This window comes from Apus apus, chromosome 10, assembly GCF_020740795.1.
Source record: "Apus apus isolate bApuApu2 chromosome 10, bApuApu2.pri.cur, whole genome shotgun sequence".
In the NCBI taxonomy this organism is placed as follows: domain Eukaryota; kingdom Metazoa; phylum Chordata; class Aves; order Apodiformes; family Apodidae; genus Apus; species Apus apus.
The window spans coordinates 4,467,114-4,487,092 of NC_067291.1; the positions used below are offsets into that span (position 1 = coordinate 4,467,114).

Genomic DNA, 19,979 nt, shown 5'->3' on the forward strand with positions numbered 1-19,979 from the left:
AAAATACTCTGCTGATTCTTGCCATCACACATACAGCTAGAGAGGAGATAGATCACTTCAATAACTCCAGAGGGAATCATATAGCAAAAAACTCAGAATGAGAGCACTGTGATACCTCTGCCTACATGGGACCATAAAGAACCTGCTAACAGGAACCAATGAAAGGGTTCATTTTCATGCCACATTTAAGGCAGAACTGACTGATGCCAAATCTGGCAGTTTTCAGTCTCCATTCAGTCAACATACTTCAGCCCTCTGATCAGGGGGACTGAATTCTCCTTAGCCATGTCTCACAGTCAGTGATGACCTTCTGCACATGGTTCTTCACAGTTTATTGCCTTTTTTAATCACAAAAAACCACATACAGCACTAGAAAAATGCTCTTTGTTCTGATGTGATCTACTGCAGTGACTGATTCACTTCACCTGAAGGAAGTTCTGGCTCGAATTTATTAAAGCAAGCTGGGCACTGAGGTCTTCTGCCTGAGCTTGACTTCCTCTTACACCCTGCACCAACTGAGGAATGTGGTCTGCAACATTCTATAATAAACAAAGGGAGAAGCTATTAGTAGGCAAATAAAACCTCCAAACCCTCTGACACTAAAGCAAGCCCTCTTCCCATCCCCCTTAAAGACAACCTGTAGTATTCACAAGTGAAATACTCTTGTGTCTTCACAGAATTTAAGATTCCACAGAACTGAATTAATGCACAGTATGATTTTTCAGAGCCACCCTACTTTCAAGAAAGCACAAAGCACCTCAGTCTACTTTTCCTTGATTTCTAACATTGCAAACTTTATAGTATAGCTGGAGCATTCTGAAGTGTGTATTGCTAAAACTTTATTTCTGGGCTGCCCAGATTCATGCTTCTTGTCCAATCATTTCACAATAACCCTTACTTCAGCAGTGCAATATAAATAACTTTTTCTCCCCCCAAAAAGTAGGTATCAGATCTTTTCTGCTGTCTAGTAAGTCATCATCATGATCAAATTAGAATAAACTGTAAACAATACAGTGAATCAGCTTGCTTTTTAAAAAATTCATACTGAAATAACAGCTGCCTACAACACAATCTCGGAGTGTACTTAAACTACCTTATTTAATTGCAACATTTCTTAGGAATACCACCACGAAAATAAATAATGGATGAACGTTAATGTGGCTTTTAATGATGCCTTCTTTAATGTTGGGTTTTTTTCCTCATTCTTCACATAGCTGCTTTTCCATTCAGAAAAAAACCCTTTTGCAATCTACTGCCTTTTCCAATTTTTTAATTGCAATTTCTTTAAAAACCCTGAAACAACAGTAGTCCGAGGTAGGAATTAAGCTGCCAAATGTAACTAACAAAAGAGAACAGCTTTTCATCAGACTCTGAATTCTAGCCTAGAATGATAAAAATGTGCTTGACTTCAGACATACCTTGAATCTGAGGTCTTGGAAGCTTTAACTTCAAGCTAGGAACCATGTTAACTCTGTACTAAGGTTTATAACTTATTCTTTACAGTCATAATTAAGGCCACAGTTGCTTGTAGGCTGAACATCAGAACAGCAGGATGTATGTGGTTATATAACCAATACATTAAATAAGGATTTCTTTCCATTATAGTATAAATCACTACTGCTACTTCAGTCTTTGTTTCAGAAAACTCAAAGGTTACAATACAGATAAATGAGCGTGGTGTTGGGTTTGGTTGTTGTGTGTTTTGGTTGGGTTTTTCGTTTTGTGTTGTTTTTAAATCTCCTTTCAAGTTTGCAACAGTACTATTACAGAACGTGACCTTCAACTCCTCATAAAGCAGAGTTCAGGAGTCATTTGTCAGTGAGTTGGAATATGTTTACCTTACAGCTCTGCACAAGTTGCTGGTGGGCTGCTGTATTCTTATTTGAAACAGCTGCATTCTGAGAAGCTGCAATAGTCTGAGTAGCAGCAGCTGCAGCTTGTTTAGCAGCAATCTTTGGAGAAAAAGAAACAGAATTAAATCAGTAGTAAAAGTCTGAGTAATTCAGAGGATGAAATACATATTATAGGTAACTTTGACAGTAATAATTTTGACAGATTAGTACACTATATTCTTGAATAATTTGATTTGCCTTAAGGAAACTCAGGGATGCCCTTCACTCAAGATGAAAATGAGCTGAACCATGTCACCTATCTCTATTTTCCAATAAAAAGGAAAAGGTGGAACTAGAAGGATTCTATGCTCTTACTCTTTCATAGCTTAGGCTACAATATGACCAAAAGTAGTAAATTACAGAGAGCAGAAATTGTCTAATCAACTAGCTCCTTACAAAGAAGCTATAGTTCTTCACACTGCTACATTAACACCTCTGACTAAAGGAAGTCAGCTTCTACTGAGATTGCTCTGTGGCAGAAGCAGAGATCTTAAAAGAAAGCAGAGATACAAAATACTGTTATTACCAAGTCTAAAACCATTAAGACAACCTTCTTCAAATGTCTAGAAGTCTTATTAGCAACTCTACCTATTACAAAATTAAAAATGTAATAGTTTATCCAAAGTATTCCCACATGTTATAAAATACCTTTCTTTGATTGCCCCACTAAATACAACCAAGCATGAAGTTCATTCTCATCATTACACGTTTCTGTGATGCCTTTTGTAAGGCAGGATATATTATAACAATGAAACAAAAGAAAAAATCCTTTCTAAAAGCTTTCTTGAGTGCAGTTGGAAAATTGAGACATCAGCCTTTATTTCCTGAAATACTCCTGATCTTTGGTCTAGCCAGATACAGTAATTTAAATGCACTTCTGGAACATGGTTACCTGCTTCCATGATCTTATTGGTCTACCATCATTCTATTTGAATCAGACTACTGTAAAACTGCAGCTGGAAACTAGGAATCACAAAAAGTTGGTTTTTTTTCAATCTATCTTTTCTACATTTTAGCTGATAATGGGAAAATTAAACCTTGCCTACAAGATAAACTTCAAAGATATTTTATCTTTAGTGCACAGTAGATTGCTTTCCTTCCCCTTGGCTGTGCTACTAGATACAATGCATCTTTTCACTTTTATTTCTGCTACTTTGATTCTCTGAACAACGAGTTTGATTGGACATGGTGCTATTCAACACAGCTTTGTATGGAAATTTACATGAAACTGGCAGATACACTAGTAAAACCAACAAAAGATCATGGGTATAAATGACAGATTATACAGATAAATTAGAACAGTAATCAAATAGTATCAGCTCAGCTGTTTGAAACCTCAACTGTCCTAATTTTATGGCTAAGTCACCATCAAACGCCTTCTGAGTCAAATTCTTACACCGCTTCATTACATCAGTAAGAGAAGTTGCTCAGTTTTTGAAGATGATGGTATCAAGTACAAGCATTTCTAATTCCCAGCCTTGTACTCGGGTACAGAGCTTACACTGCTACCATTCTATGCTCAGCACTTATCCTGAAATACCCATTTTTCTATTTGCTTGACATTAGATATTAATTATCAAGACAGAGTAAACTGAAAATTCAACAATATCTAGTTTCCAACCTCTAATCTGTTGACAATCTTCTTCTTGATGGCATTCTGTGCAGCAGCATTTGTCGCAACCCGCAGGCCCTCTGCTGCTTCCCTCAGACGCTGCTGCTGATCCTCGTTTTCAGGATTGGCTGCAGCTCCCTGCACAGAATTTCAGAGCAAAGACAAGTTTCAGTAAAAGTTCCAGGAGAAAATGTAGATGAATATCAACATTTTAGCTCCAGACAGGGTCAGCTACATCAGCCTTTATTCTCCTTATATTAACTAAAATTACATTAACATTAAGAAAATTAACATTTGTTAAATTGTTAAAAGAATTTAAGTTGAAAATTTATTGCCAGTGCAAGGTTGTTACTGTACATGTTAAATACTCTGAGGGAGGGAGTTGAACATTTGCTTCACATACTACTTTAGGTGCTTAGGAAAAAAGCCTTGGGATATGCTCCTTAGCCAGGCATGAGCCCTCTAGAGCCCTGACAGAATGGCTGGCCCTGATCTGTAAAAATCATCTTGGTGCAGTATCTGGGAAACAATTCCAAGAACATATTCCTCCCTGGTAGATTTAAACAGGTTTCTAGCACCGAAAGAAACAGATGTTTGCCTGTCTTGTGAGAACAGGGGATCTACAGAGGAACAACACAGGCAAGATTCCCCAGGTGGAAGCAACTGTTTCTAAGGGAAACAGAGGCAGAATTGTTTTGTTTATAGCTTTTTAAAGAGATATTTTTAAGACTTTTAAGGTATTTAAGATTGCTATGGGTTTGTTGTTCCATTTGTATTGGTAGACTGGTACAAGACTTTGCATGACAGTAGTTATGGCTGGTGATAACTGCCCTAGATGGCTTGACTCATGACCACCCTGCACACAGGTGCACAAAGCAGTGCAAGAAGGTTTTGCTGGTTTGATGTTTTTTTTAAAATAGGTAACTAATACATTTGTTGGGTTTTTTTTCTGAAAAGACCTACAATAACCCATTGAACAGAGAACATTTACAAGATAAGAAAAACTATCTCTACTATTAGCCAGTTCCTATCTATAATATCCCACATACAACCTGTTCTTTGTGTATAACCATACAATTTTAAGCTGACAGTTCATCGTCCTGGTACCTTTGCAGCTTCAACCATGCGGGCTGTAGAATCTGCCAGGAGTTTTGCAGCAGCCAGAAGCTTCTTAGAGTTCTCCATGTCTATTTCTGCCTCAGCATCTGACCTCATGGCATTGACAAGATCAGAAGTGGCTTGAGCCAGCACCCGAGCCTGCCGCACCATCTCACCTGTGGCATACAGTTACATTTTTACTTTCCTCCTTCTTGCATTTCAGTTTTGGTTTCAAAAGTCATCTCAACAAGACAAAAATAAAGTTACATTCACTGAAGTGTTCCTTTGATTTGGAAATGATACACAAATAGTTAATAACTTAGAAACTTCATAAACAAAATATTGCATTGCAACAAATGGAGGAAACTCCTACAGTGGAGATTAAAAAAAATTAGTCTTTGCATTCTAGATAGCAAGACTATAACAAAAAAATCAATACCCTAAGGTAATTTTGAATATATGGTTCAAGGAAACTCCTGGCTCAGTGAAGACTAATCATTTTGCTTTCAAATTATAGTTCAGATTTCACTCCTTTAATAAAAATTATATGACTTACAGCTATTCTTCTTTTGGGGAATTATTTTCTGTCTGATAGAAACTAAATTAAGAACTCCTTCAGAAGAGACTGGGTTTGGCAAAAAATCAGGTGTATATTTAAGATACTGGAGTCATGTTCTGCTTGTGGTCAAACACAGATGAAACAGAAACACTTCTGAAGTGCATACATACCCTTTCTAGAGCAATTACTTGAACTCCTTCTTAACAGATTACAACCCTTTCTGTAGATTATCATATCAAGTAAGACCTATTTAGGTCCAAGGCCTCATTCAAGCGCTCTTAAAAAAAACTCATGGGAAAGAAAACTAAGGCAGCATCTTTCTCATGTGTAAAGGTGATTTGTGAGCTTCAGAATTAAATGGCAAATTAAATAGGCAAAAAATTTAAAGTTTTCAAGCTGTTCTCAACTATTTCCTGGTGTGTAATTTTGCAATCAAATTTTTTACCAATAATGGCTAACTCAGCTCCCAGTCCAAATATTCTACTTGAAAAATTCCTTTAAATGCCCTTCCTTACAGTATTGAGCCAGTATATTAAACAGAAAGAAAAACCTGCTTGGCAATAATACAACAGTCACAACCCAGAGTCTCTCTGCTATTAAAATTGCAACCACAGGAGTGCAATGATCAATTGGAAACACAGACTGGAATCTGAATGCCTTCTACTGAAAATTAAGTATTGCTCACCAAGATATTTGACTCTGAACAGGAAAATAAATGCTATCCAAGACCTTATCGTTCACTGCAGCCTTCTGTACAGAATCTGAATCTTAAGTGACAGCTAAACATAAAAATTAACATGCTTTCCTGTGCGCATCTACAGTAATTAAATTACTCAGGACAGCTATAGAGCATTAGAAAACTTTTTCCACAGCTTTCAAATCAAAGATCAAGTGGTTTAGCAAATAATCTTGTGCATCTATAAAAAAAATTAATCACTCAGATTTCTCACAAAGATTCTAGGGTCAAAGTACACTGAGAATTTCACTAATTACTTCCTTGTACACATTCTCCTAGAAGAGTGCTGTATGGCTGCAGTGACAGTTCCTGAAAAAAAGAAACATCTGAAAGTGTTATCTCTTAAATGTAACTGACATGACTCTAAAATACAATATTACTTTGTTTGTATTGACTGTAACATGAATACAACTGTGACAGAAATATTTTCTTTCCTGGCCTTGCATTTATATAAAATTTATAACACGAAAGGAAAAAAAAAAAAACCCATACCAATCACTATAACTGCTTATTCAAACTGATACCATTTTAAACGTTCTACAAATTGTCTTGATTTAAAGTTAATATTGCTGCTTTATGCTGTTCACTATTCTCAGTTATTTACTGGTTCTTTACTAAAAATTCATATCAGATCAGTTAAATGTTAGGCATCTCAAGTTTTGGTTGGTTCTGGAAGCTGTGTATTGTAGCAACAACACAGGAAAAAGCAGAAGTTTCAGGGCTATGCATAATAAAATCAATCACTGGACAGTATTCACTCAGGTACCTGTCTTTGCATTTGGATATAAGAAATTCTGTGAAGCAAAGCAGTGGCAGAAAACAGAAAATACTACAGTGATCCTGATTCTGATTGTTTTCACAGAATATTCATTTTATCTAGCACACAGTTACGTGCATTGTGCTGATTTCATATTATGGGTTGAATGACTACCTATCATGACATCACAGGCCTAGAAGCACAGTACACTTCAGAGAAGGTTTTTCACTTCCATTATTTGAAATGTGCACATCTCTGAATGATGGAGAGCTCCTGTCCTTTACAGAAACTTACCAGCATCTCCCATGGAACTGAAAATACTCTCTGTGACACACATGATGGTATCGGTAGCCTGGTCATAGCGCCCGATGGGCTCTCCCCTGCTCGCAAACTGGCGGACGTGCTGCAAGAGGTCATTCAGGGCCTGGCTGACAATGCTGGCAGCTGCACTGACCTGCTTCAGTAACTCAGTGTCATCTGTGGCAGCCTGGCAGGCCCTCACACAGTTCTCCACTGAACGGTCTACCAGTTTCCCTGCCTCTATCAGCTGTTCCTGGCACACTGGAGAGCTGATGGTGGGACTCACAACCTGTGTGGGGAAAGGACACAATGCATTCAGAGAAGGCAATTTATTTGCAAATTTCCTGACTGCTAACAAGTGAAACATCCATTACATTAGTGTTTAATCTTTAACTTAACTTATTTCCCTAGACAGAAAACCCTGAAAGGAAGTATTTTAACAGGTAGCTTCAGACATCTACATTAGGAATCTGGGCTCTGCATACTGTTAATTTAATCTCAATGTAGACTCTGAGAATGGAAGCCCTCATCTTGTTTTATGTTTCTTCAGCAGCTACCGAATGGATAAAATACTAGACAGTGGTTCTGGGGAGCAGACATGGGCCAAAATCCTCTTAAGTAACTACATCCACTAATAGACCTCTGTATCCTTGAATTTCACGTAAAATGACATCTAAATTTGAACTGGTCTTGTAAATCATTCTTGTATCAGTTTTTTGTTTGTTTAAATAAAAGTAGCGCTTGGGACCAGCCAAAGACAAGTAGTAAACCCTGTAGTTACAGATTATAAGCAACCCCGTCCCATTTTGTTCAGGTATATCTAGATCTGGACAGCTTTTAGAAGTGGGAAAGGCATGTGTATCATGAGGAAAACAGGATGCTTACTGGGTATTTTATACCGTATTGAAGACATTCATAGGCAGTAAGAACATCAAGCTCAAATAATGAAAATTCATATATACACATTACAAAAAGTCTTTGAAACCAGAGAAAGAATGTAGAAAATACTGAGTACTTAATACCTAATAACTGCTATTAACTTTAACATAAACCTTTTGCATGTTTCACAACAGCTGAAAACCCACTGCCCCAGAGACTTAAAACACAGCATTCTAGCAGGAAACACAAACTATTTAATTTTTTAAATTAAATAAGTATTTATTTATTTTAAAGACAAAACAGGCTGCAGAAGATGTAATGCTTCAAATGCAGACATTGGAATTTAAGGTCTGATCTCAACTCATTTGCAATTTGCTTACACTGAAAACAAGGACTTCGTCAAAAGCAACAGATCTATTAAAATGACTCTGCTACTGTAAATTAGTGCAGCTATATTTAAAAATTCATTATCACCAACTTGATCTTATTTTCAGAAATAATGCCAACTTTTAATTATTTAGCTTTAGATGAGGTGAACCCATCCTAGTTCTTGGCTTTATAAAAAAACTTGCCTAGTCAACCTGTGCTTCTTGAAGAAATATTTTATATTTTTTTATTTTACAAATATTAGTAACTCATCAGATGAGCTCTATTAGCTGTGGAACCTTCTTTGGAGATAACAGCAATGCTTCACATCCTCTGGGCTGCTGATGGCCACCATTATGGGTGGCCACTTATCGATCAGCAATTTAGATATTGCATAAATCTTGAGCTTTGATATTAACACAGCAGCTTGCCCAAGACCACTGGGAACAGAGCAGCATGCACCCAAACCCATGCCTTGCCACCTCACCAACACTGCTGGCCTCACCTCACCTTCGCACACGCCACAAGCTGGGACGTAGAGAGCGCGCACTGGGTGGCAGCAGCGATGACCCTGTTCTGCAGAACTGTGTCCTCAGCCACCTGAGCCACGTTCTTGGCCTTCAGCACCAACATGGCAGCAGCGTTTGCAACAGCTTTGGCCAGACTCATCAGGACATCCTGGTAAAATAAAGGGAAAACTCAAGTCTTATGAACCAAAAAGTACGTACTTAGCTTATATCAAGATGAGTGTCCTGAAAGTAAGACACTCTCCTGTACGAAACCTTAACCATTCTGTTTCATGTAAAGCAGCAAACATGCCTGTTACTCAGAAAACCCCACAGTTCACAGTACAACCATTTCTCTATTTACATTATCAAGTTAATGGACTGAACAAGTATGGACTGGCAAATCTAGGTCCCAATTTGCAATACACTCATTTTCACTCCCTGCGACTACACTATGAGTACAAGAACATCTGGAGTTCATCACTACACATGATAAGAATCTGCAATAGGGATGACAACCCCAAGGAGCAAACTGTTGAGGACAGTACTTGAATTAATACTAAATTCAAGCAATTAATCGTGCTTAAGTGTAATGACAACTGCTTCTCCATTCTTGAAAATGCTGTTTCCAACCAGAATATCTGGTTGTTCATGATGTAAATATAGCTCTACAAATTATTGCTCCAAAATACACATCCTTCTCGCAGAACATTTTTCCCTTAGACAAAAATAATTTAGTTAACTCTGAAACTGCAAAATCCAAAACCAGTCATATCAATTCCTGCAATGAAACAGTTCAGAAAATCTTTCAGTTTTCCCACTCAAAATGCTACATTCCTTATACTGCCATTTTTTAGTGGCATGGTGTCTTCCTAATGCCTAAACTATTAAAATGACCCAGCTTTCTTGTAAAAAGATACTACAGAGAGACTTCTGCATAATTTCAACTTCACAGCAGAAAGAAAATGTTGGATTTCAAAAATAAAGTATGCTGGTCTTCATTTTGTTGTTAGGATATAAAGGCATGAATGATCCCTCTTCTTAGCAGTCTTCTCCAGCACTCCATAACACTTATGCGAATATTTAGGTTCTTCATACACCATAAAGAGAGGGCTGCAATACACACTCAACTAGGAATCTGAATGAGAACGCTGATGAAAATTGCAGACAGATTTACTAGTGGATCAAGTGTTTAAATGGGCCTGTAAGTTATTTTTGTAGACATCTTGCATGCTGTGCACTTCAGGTCTATATGTGGCTGTAAATTACTACCCCTTGGTTCTAGCGCAAAAATGTCCTTGGCATTGAGTGACAAAATCCAGACATGTTTTTAACAGAGCTTTTAAGAAAAATAGTTTTAAACTGCTAATATCCAACACAGTTATTATGTGATGCAAGCATTATGATTTGATAACACTAATAACCTTACAGAAATTCTGTTTGTAATACAATAATTTTCTTCTTTTTGCTTTACCAAAAGTTAGGTAAACTTTTGGCTTACATGCACACATACAGACACAGCAAACACTTATGTGAAAACCACTATATTTAAGGAGAAGATTACTCATTATTTATTAATAAGCATTTCTTCTTCAAAAATACATGGTGTAACAGGTCATTAGCTTGCGAAGACAGTAAAACACAGGGAAGGGCAAAGACTGAAGTTGTCTGTGTGCACATGCAAGTTTTAATACACTGTTCCCACAAAATTGCTTCGGCATTGAGAATAATTGATTCAGACTACACATCGCCCCAGAAAACTCAATTATAATCTTGCATCTGACACAATGTATTTAGTGAAGATAGGAAGAGTTTGGGTTTTTTTTCAAATTGTTTGCTGTTCCTTATTTTCTCTGGCACTGTACAGTATTACTTGCACTGTGCTGCAACTGAGGCAGATAGGAACTACGATTCAAACATATAAAGTATGACACAATGTCAAGAATTTTAGACATCAACAGGTCACAAAGTATCTCAAATTAGCAGATCTCTGGACTTCCATGCCAGATTTCCATCTGTAAAATGGAATGACAGTTCCACATCCTACAGGAAAGCTGTAAAAGATATTATCTGTACAACACTGAGGTACTGAAAGTCACCATAGAAGAAGCTAGTGATAAATGTAGTGGTGAAAGTAAAAGTAGAGCAGAAGTTGAAAAGCAAGAGCATGACCAGTATGCATATAGCATGAGCCACGCATTTGAAATGCTGAGGGGAGTATAGTGCAACGAGCTCTGCATGAAGCAAGAAAGCACCTGTGGGCCACACAGAATGAAGTAAGGGTTCCTATGAAATCAGCTCTTTGTGATCGTGTAATGAAAAACAATTTCATAATGGATTAACCTCAATTAGTGCTGAGAAACTTCAAATCTGTCATTTCCAAACCACATATTGGGAAGCTTGGTTTTATGCAGCGGCTTCCTCATTAGGAAGCTGCACAGTTCTGACAGTGACAAGCAACCCCCTCATTACCTGGAACCTTTCATCTGTTTCATTCTCTCCAATTTGTCTGAGAAGCTCCCCGCTTGCTTGCCCAATGCTTCCAGCTGCAGTCAAAACTGTCTGTCGAGGCTGAAAAAATATAACAGTGAAGCACATTAATTCAAAGAAAATGAGCTTGGCTTGAATTTTAGATTTCCTCAAGGAACTTCTGCATTAATGAGCAATTGATATCACTAAAAATAAATTACACAACAGAAATACTTTGGCAAAATCTTTACTTCTCCACATGCACAACTGGACGTCCATATTTCAGAGGTTTCATCTTAAGTCCTCCCAGACAATGTGTAAAGAATTTTGAAGAACTTGAATAGACATAGTTGTAATAACTCCAAGGATAATTAAGGATGGAGACTCAATATGCCAAGTAATCTGAAACATCAGGAGATTTCATGTTTTTCAAAGCCTAAATACCTGAAGAGATCTAAGGCTAACTGGCTGTGGACTCCAAATCATAAGACACTGACCGAGATATTTTATCCTGGTCAGTACTACTCTCATTTCTGGAAAACTGCAACAGAGGGATGAACTTTTCATTTTTATATGTCAAAATAGACAAAGACCATAAAGAAAAACATTATGAACGAATCTCTCTTCATTTCCCATTAAACTGAGTCATAGTATCATTTGAAATTTGTTTCTGAAAGAGAATTCAGTACCCAGATACATGAACTCTTTACTACACAAATAGTTATCTGCCACACAGAACATTCTAATATCAAGCTACAAGACTTAAAGGCATAAAGACAAATGCAGGAACAAAAGGCAGTCAAAAGAACTTCTTGCACAGGGGACATTATGTGGCATGGAGCAGATGAGGCTTAGAAGCCATGCACTTCAAAGAGGGAACCTGAGAAGTTTCCATCTACTCACCTCTCCTGAAGTTGGTTGCACAGCCTTCAGCAAGTCTGAGACAGCACTGGCCAGTGTTCGAGCAGCTTTCAGGAGGTCTTCTCCACTTCCAACTTCATCATCCATGAGAGCAGCAAGCAGTTTCACACCTTTAGACATCTCAGTGAGGTTGGAAGAGATGGTTGTAATGGCACATCCCACAGCAGTGTAATCAGTGTCAACTGGGTCCCCTGTAGAGCAAATATAAAGAATGCTTTAGTGCTTAAAAGGGAAAAAGAGGCAGATACCACAAGCTACCCTCAGGTGAGAGACAGAAGAGGCATTTAAAGATAACCAAGCAATGCCTACACAATCATTTCACTGTCACTTATAAAAAAATTCAAGACTTAACATTTTTCCAATTTACATTTCTTCTACAAGAACATATCTCCTGATACAATTCCCCCTCATTCAGTGTAATTTGCTGAGAAGTCCACATGGAAAGAGTCCAAAGTAATACAGTACTGACCCCTTTAAGCCACTCACAGATCCTTCAATTTGTAATGTGACGAAGAAAAAAATCACTGTCAATAAACACAATCCCTCTCTAACAAACGTCAGGTCAAGAATGCTATTTTGTAGTAACCTTGCAAGCACTCTTTACTCTGTTGAGTAAGCAAGCTCTATTTTATCTTAATCAATGGTTGCACCTTTAATGTAAGAGCTAAACTGAAGAAACAAAAATTGTGTTGGGAGAGACAGAAAGCTTGTTCTACTCACCAATGCACTTAGCTATTGAGGTATTTTGAAGAAAATTTTTCTCCACCTGCCCCATTCTCAGTCCCTATGTTAATTGAATTGGACCAATACATAAGTAAGACTGCAAGGAAATCCTCCCTTTCAAATTTACCTGCAGTAAGGTTAACAACAGATGCAGTTCCTGCAGTGATAGCATCAACCTGAGAGTGTATTTCATGTTTTGATTCATCAACCTTGTTTTGAACCCATACTCTTGATGCCTGAAGAGCAATAATGAAACAAGTATTAAGGATTGCAGAGAAGTTCTGTAACCAGAGACACTATGGAAAAAAATCTCTTGTTCCTTCATGAACCTTTAGCAGTGAAACAAAGGACAACAACCAAGCTGTTCAAGTGAAAAATGAAAGCAAGCATTTTCTTCTGCTGAATCACTTACTACAAAATTGCTATCACATTTCAAGAGCTGTCCTTTTAAGGTAAATGCTATAAACTGTGCATCCCTGAAGGCTAGACACTCCTACCTGACGGTCCCTCAAAATCAATCATCTGTTGATCTGTCCTCCTACCCTAACTTGGATCAAGAACAAGAGAATCATATTTTGTTCTTATTTTCCCATTGTCTGGGACGCAGTCACTTCCACCATAAACACTGCCCATAGTTTGCATTTAATTCTACATAACCACATGAAACAAACAAGATTCCAGCCATGGTTATACAAGGAATTCTGCTACATTAAATCTCAGAAGACTGACTAGAGTGAGCTGGAAAACTGTACATTAATTATTTGAAGAGAGCATAAATCTTAGCTAATTTTAAAAGCTTTAGCCATACCACTTTAAATCCAGGGACAATGACTAACTGATCTGTGAATGCCTCAAAGCATTAATATCCATTTTTATGAGGGATTAGAAAAACTCACCATGTCCTGCCCTAGTGGTGGTAGATTATCAACTTCACTGAGGTCAGCTTGTGCCTGCTGAACAGCGTGCATACTGGTATTAATAGTTCCCATCAAGGCCTGCTGAGCTGAGGTCTGAAAGGCAAACCAGGAAATGTCTGTGTCTTATGTCCCAAATGGTCTTACTGAATTGCATTCTAGGAACCTGAAAACTCAAATTGCTTCCAGGGTATCATTACTGACTTCCTGGAACAGCCTATCAATGTAATCAAGGACGATTCTAAAACTAAATTGCTATTAATATGCATAAGCTAACAGAAAACTGAAGGATTTTGGGTAGGGCAGCATGGATATCTGTATTGGGTGTCTTGGCGAGGTTCTGGCTGCAGGGGTAGGCTCTGTCATAGGCAGTCAGGGGCTGCCCCATGTGGGACACAGCTGTTTACAGCTGAGCCCATCACCAACCTGGAGGTGCCTCTGGGAAAACAGCTTTAACAAAGGGAAAACAGTACATGGCAGTGAAGGGAAAATAAAGTTCAAGAAACAAACCAGCAAACGCCCATGTCCTAGAATGCTGGAGAAGGGCTAGCAATACGCTAAATGTAAGCCTTTTTCTTAAAATTGCTTACTTTTGCCAGTCTTTAAACCTTTTTTTTCTAACCCCTGGATACTAGTTTAGCTACTTAGAAGAGAAGGTTGGAAGAGCCAGCTATAAAAAATGTGAAGAAATAAGTAAAAATGCAATACCCTAAGAATTTCAGGGATGCTGAAAACTTATGTTCAGTAGGACAGCCAGGAAGTCACACTCGATATCCTCCTCCTGCTCTTAGCAATATGCATAACATGCTGTTTCTGACTACTTGCAGCACAGACAAGTTTCAAAAGCAAAGAAAAGTTTCAAATACAAAACAAGGAGGTTCCTCACAAGTGGCGGCATATGTCCTCTGTGCATCTGACCAGTTGTGACTTGTTGCTGGGGAGAAGGCATGATGCCAATGTTGAAAGTCTCTGGGCCACTGGACCCTGAACGCATAACAGCTGGTAGTGCCACAGAGCCATGCTCCACCTTCCCCGTTCGGTTGAACTGCTGCTGCAAGATAGTAGGTCTAAAAAATATTAAAAAAAGAAAAATCCATCAGAGAGAGAATTAGTCAGGTTGTACAAATCAAGTCCTGCTGGATGGTGTTCCTTTAGGATTTTAAATGGCATTTCATGACATGTGAAGAAGCTAGAAAAAAATTATGGTCTTTCCAACCATTTTCTAACTTTGTATAAAAAACATTAATCTAGGGCATTTGGCAGACCAAATGTTATCAGCAGGCATGAAGGAAAGAAGGCAATGTGCAGTTTTGGTGTATCTAACACAATAACTTCACCACTCTAAGATGCACGATTGACAGAGCCAGAACAAGGCTTATGACATAACAACTGCTTTGTTTCAGTTGTATTATAGACTGATCAAAAGAAAATAGAAGCATAAACCCTGTGGAAATGCCTTTTGCAAGCAGTTCCTACATTTGGGATAAAAACTAACATTCTTTCCCCTTTATACACACATGCACACCTAGTATTTGCCAATAATTTGGCAGCCTATCAGATAATGGGCCGAGATGCAATAAAGTCACTGTCATCCGTGGCCAGGAACTGCTTGCCCAGATACACTCCTCATATTTAAATATGGTTCAAGCTTTAACAGCTGTTAAGTGTTGACAGAAATTCTAACAACAGCAGTCTGCAAGAGAAAAAAGTTATTTCAATTGTTAGAATCCCATATTAATCTCTGACAAGTTTTGGGTTTCTCTGCACTGCAGTGAGCTCGCAGTATATTCTGGAAGTCATCTGGAAAAAGCAATGTCAAAAGAAAGCACATTTGAACTCGCATGATCTGTCAAAAGCTGAAATTTCACATAAGGCCACATTAAATATCTATCTAAATATATCCTCTATATGCCACATGTTGAACAACAAATCAAACAGACTTTTCACACACACACTGCTGACACCACCATCCTCTGAGTTCCAAGGAGAGACTTGAGCGACTTACTACAGATCATAATGTCACAAACCTATTTCTATTTCTTCACTGCAAGGAAAGATCTAATATTCCTTTTCAAGAGTATAGCCAGCTCTACAGTTCTGCTTTTTGCTGTATTCAGTTATATTTCCATCAGAGCCATGGCCTGACCTACTAGTACCAAAACCTTACTTTTACCGTCACCACACATCTGAGTGGTTTGTCTAAAGTGGTTTGGTGACATAAGCCAGCTCTTTTCATGACACAGTGTACCATTAAACTGACAGGAGTCACATATAATGGAGAACATGGACCTAGCAGACAAAAGCAACTAAACCCTTGAAAATTCTAGGTATTTGCATAAAGATCAAAAGTCTAGTAAGACACTTTCACACTCTGCTTGAAAGAAGATAAAAAATCTAATAGAACATTTTCAGCTCTATGTCATTGCTCCGTCCCCAGCATTTTACTGAATTATAGGTCCTTTGTTCAACAGTCAATTTACCATAAACTGGTACCACTGCTGGTTGCCTTAACAAACAATTTTATGACAAATACCTGCTCTTCAATCCTCGAATGAAGCTAGGAGACTGCTGATTTGCCTGGGGATAGTACTTCCTTCTATTGAAATACCCTGTAGAAAAGAATTCTTTGCCAGTAATAACTATACTATTTCATTTGAAAAAAGCCACCACATCAAAAAAGGTGTCATTCTTAAATAAAGGGCATTTCCTCCTCTTGTATACACTCACTTCTTAGGTGAAACAGATTCTTCCAACATGGTTGATTCCTCATCCCCTTCTAGTCCAAATCTATCTTTACTTTGTTTCTGGAAGAGAATAAAAAAGAAAGTTAAACACCACATTGCTTTTAGCTTTCTCTCCATCATTTCCTTGCCATTTATCAGAAACCTAGTCAAATAATCTGCAGTCATGTCCAGTGCTGAACATCATGCTTTCTGTGTGTGACAGCTTAACCTCCACCTAAGAAGAGCTCCCCTTCAGCATCTAACAGACCACAATCTAAGTCCTGGCAGATTAAACGCATAAAGAAAAAAAGCCTATTGGTGCCTTTTTGAACAAAGGGACAAAGGAAGTGCAGTGATATTGTCTTTTCTCATAGAAAAGTTCTGAGGACTGAGTAATATGCCACAACAACAAATCTTGGCACACACAGGACATGCACCATTCCCTTTCCCACTGTTTTTTAACTCAGGAACATCAGACTGACTCAGTTAACTCAGCTACAAGTCATATCTAGCATCCTGAAATGTTACTAGATGGTGCTACCTACCACTAGGAAATACACATTCATAGGAAAGATGATAAATTTAATACTGTATCCGAGCTATTTACCATACCTACTTTAGACTTCTGGACAGTCTGCATTTCTGACTTTTTGAGACAGTTTTTTGTAGTGGTATAAATATATACAAGGGGCTTAAACCTAAACTACGATAAAAAATAAAAGTAGTGCTTAGTAGAAACAGTCTGTTTCAACTTGTGACTTAGTGCAAAGATACTGCCTGCTTTCCACCTTGTTTCATGATTTGTATTCTCAACAGATATATGTATTTAAAAAGTGGAACATCCACTATGACCTTGGGTACATTTAACAGGAGCTCCTCACGCACACCCATACACACCCCACCAGCTTTCCCCAAGTATGTACTGTCACAGTTTGAGTTTATCCATGCTCTGAAACTGTCTATTTCTGGTACATATTGTACCTTACTTCCATACTAATGTGAAGTAAAAAACTATTTTTAGATTAGAAAATGGTAAAAGTTACTCAAGTTCAGGGTTCCCTGTCAACTGATTAATGACCTATAGCTAAAACTGCAGAACAAGATGGGTTGGGCGATGTTGCACCAATAATATTTTAGCAGAAAACAATGCACCACAGATGCACACCAGAGCAAATGAGTTGGAATAGTCCAAAACACACCAAGAATTAACAAGATGCAACTGAGAGCAATGAACCATACTTTGAGGCATGTATTACAGGGGTAACCTGGGCCTGACAACTGGAAACTGCCCATTTCTCATACGCATCATGAAGCACCGGGGGTGTTTATTACTGAATTGCTTCCAATTTATCCGTTTTAGAACTGGCTGTGACAGCAGACTGTAAAGTAAAAAAAGGACTGGCAAGGAGTGAAAATATGCACATCTGTACTCTATCAAGACAGAAAGGCTGCTTTTGTTTGGCATTAGAAAGCAAAGTGACTTTTGAAGCTTAAGAACCAGAATCAAGTTTTAAACCATCTATGGAAACCTGCCGTTTATTTAACACTTATTAAATCTGAAACTGACAGACCCAGAGCTAAAGATATGCACTGTGATGAATTCTGGCAATCCTCCTCAACGGCTGATTTCATGACACTGGATATTACATCCTACACTGTTTCACATGAACAAACATAATAAATTTTCCTGAGCTGCTTGGCTTTCTGTCATTTCATTACTATTAACATCTATTACAGCAAATAATATTGTAGCTTGGTTGAACCTTAATAAAGTAAAAACTCGTCAAGGAGCAGCCAGTGCTATTTCAAACACCTCACTCTTCCACACAACATGTTCAGAGTATGATCATTCGGCTCCATGTTTTTTAAAAAAACTGGTATTCTTTGATGTTGTGCTTATTAACTTGTGAGTATTTTGAATGCTGGAGATGCGTATCAGCATCTCCTCTCCCCTGCCATGCACACTTCATAAAACCAAGTTTCAAGACAGTTTGGTCTCTTCACAAACACTAATTTTATCCCTCTCTCTGCACAACTAAGATGTAATTCTTTGCTTTACTGATCACAATGTTTCTGAAGTAATACTCAAAGTCATTCACAGTCAGCAGTCCACCTTCCAGACAGAAAAACAAAGCCCAGGTGCATTGTAGTGAGCCTGATCCATACTACTGCTATAGTTAACAGCCTTGTTATTTTCCAGAAGTTGAACAGAAAGACTTTGTATTACTTAAAGGTAAAATTAAATAACATCAAAACACAAGATACAACACTGACTTCATGAGAGAAAGTGCATCTTGCACACATTTGAGCTTTTGAACTGCTGTACAGTCATTTCTACTGCATTTTTACTACATGTCATCTTCATATTGTACCTTCTTTAGGATGATATCAATGTAGCCTGCAATTAATTGAGAGATCTGTTCTCCTTCAGTGGTCTGTACTGAGTAATAGCTTTCCTGATATTCGCCAAAATCCTGAAAGAAAAGAGGAAAAAAAACAACTCTGAAAATGGAAAGTACATATATGAAGAACAGTACCAAATGAATGAGAGAATTCAAATTTTAAAATTGTTTGTGTAGACCTTTAGACCTTTATATCCAACACTAAATGAAACTGCGCCAAGATTCTAAACCAGTCTATCTAGGGCATGAGGGAGGAGAGCAGAAGGATGCTTTTTATTGCAGCTTAATCACAGATTTTTAATAAATCAAAATGCCAGATCCTCAGTCTGACTTTACCAGACTCAGGAACTAAAGGATGGAGAAAAAGTCTTTAGAATTTTATTCTAAAGCATAATCACCTATGCAACTGGAAAGCAGGTACACATAATCAAAGGGAATATAATTTTCTAGCCAATCCCACTTTAAACAGCCTTCTCATATGCAAAATACTCCTGCTGCAGTGGTCTCCTATAGACCAAATTAAAGTTCTTTAAATCCGTAATTATCAAATGTATTAGTGAACCATCTAGCTTTATGTTTGTATCTTGCAAGTCACAAAGTGCATCATGAATGGCAAGCACCATAAGAGGTTAGGCAGATGTGAACAATGTTTTCTTAACTGTTTCCATGGTTAGGCACAGAACAGATTTAAACAGTATTTTTAGAGAACCAGCCCGTCCAGGAACATCAAAATACAGACTGACTCTAAACACCAATATGGACCAGTTTATTAGCTTAGGACACAATGAGATAATGCTAGAAAATTATGGATAGAACAAGTTACACAAAAGAAGCTGTTGTCACTCTAAGTCCATCTTCCTTTTTCCTTGCCCCACAAATCCCCCTACCTCTGAGTATATACCAAAAAATTACCAGAGTGAAGCTTTTAGGTGAGGCAGCCCAGCGTTTCACAGTTGTCAGTGGCCATTCCTGCAACACCTCCTTGGTCTTCTCATCCACACGCATCACTGAGTCTTTGGTGACACCGAGCAAACGAGGAACCAGCTTGTTTTTGCCTTTCATTTTTTCCTATAACAAGGTGTGAAAGATTGTTTTTCATTCAAATGGAGCTGGCCATAGGAG

General features: G+C 38.0%; 1 protein-coding gene across 4 annotated transcripts in view; it reads right to left on the bottom strand.

The window, feature by feature from the left end:
- Window positions 1-19,979, bottom strand: part of TLN2 (talin 2) — a 152,549-nt gene that overhangs the window by 61,936 nt on the left and 70,634 nt on the right. For all 4 annotated transcript variants that reach the window (XM_051628093.1, XM_051628091.1, XM_051628095.1 and 1 more), the window contains 14 exons: window positions 19,770-19,925; window positions 18,828-18,929; window positions 16,460-16,536; window positions 14,619-14,799; window positions 13,715-13,828; window positions 12,946-13,054; window positions 12,078-12,286; window positions 11,178-11,276; window positions 8,710-8,877; window positions 6,949-7,243; window positions 4,612-4,778; window positions 3,514-3,642; window positions 1,839-1,952; window positions 426-539 (listed from right to left, as the gene is read on the bottom strand). In XM_051628093.1, coding sequence (XP_051484053.1) covers window positions 426-539; window positions 1,839-1,952; window positions 3,514-3,642; window positions 4,612-4,778; window positions 6,949-7,243; window positions 8,710-8,877; window positions 11,178-11,276; window positions 12,078-12,286; window positions 12,946-13,054; window positions 13,715-13,828; window positions 14,619-14,799; window positions 16,460-16,536; window positions 18,828-18,929; window positions 19,770-19,925 — 2,034 coding nt within the window. The remainder of the gene's footprint in view (window positions 1-425; window positions 540-1,838; window positions 1,953-3,513; window positions 3,643-4,611; window positions 4,779-6,948; window positions 7,244-8,709; window positions 8,878-11,177; window positions 11,277-12,077; window positions 12,287-12,945; window positions 13,055-13,714; window positions 13,829-14,618; window positions 14,800-16,459; window positions 16,537-18,827; window positions 18,930-19,769; window positions 19,926-19,979) is intronic.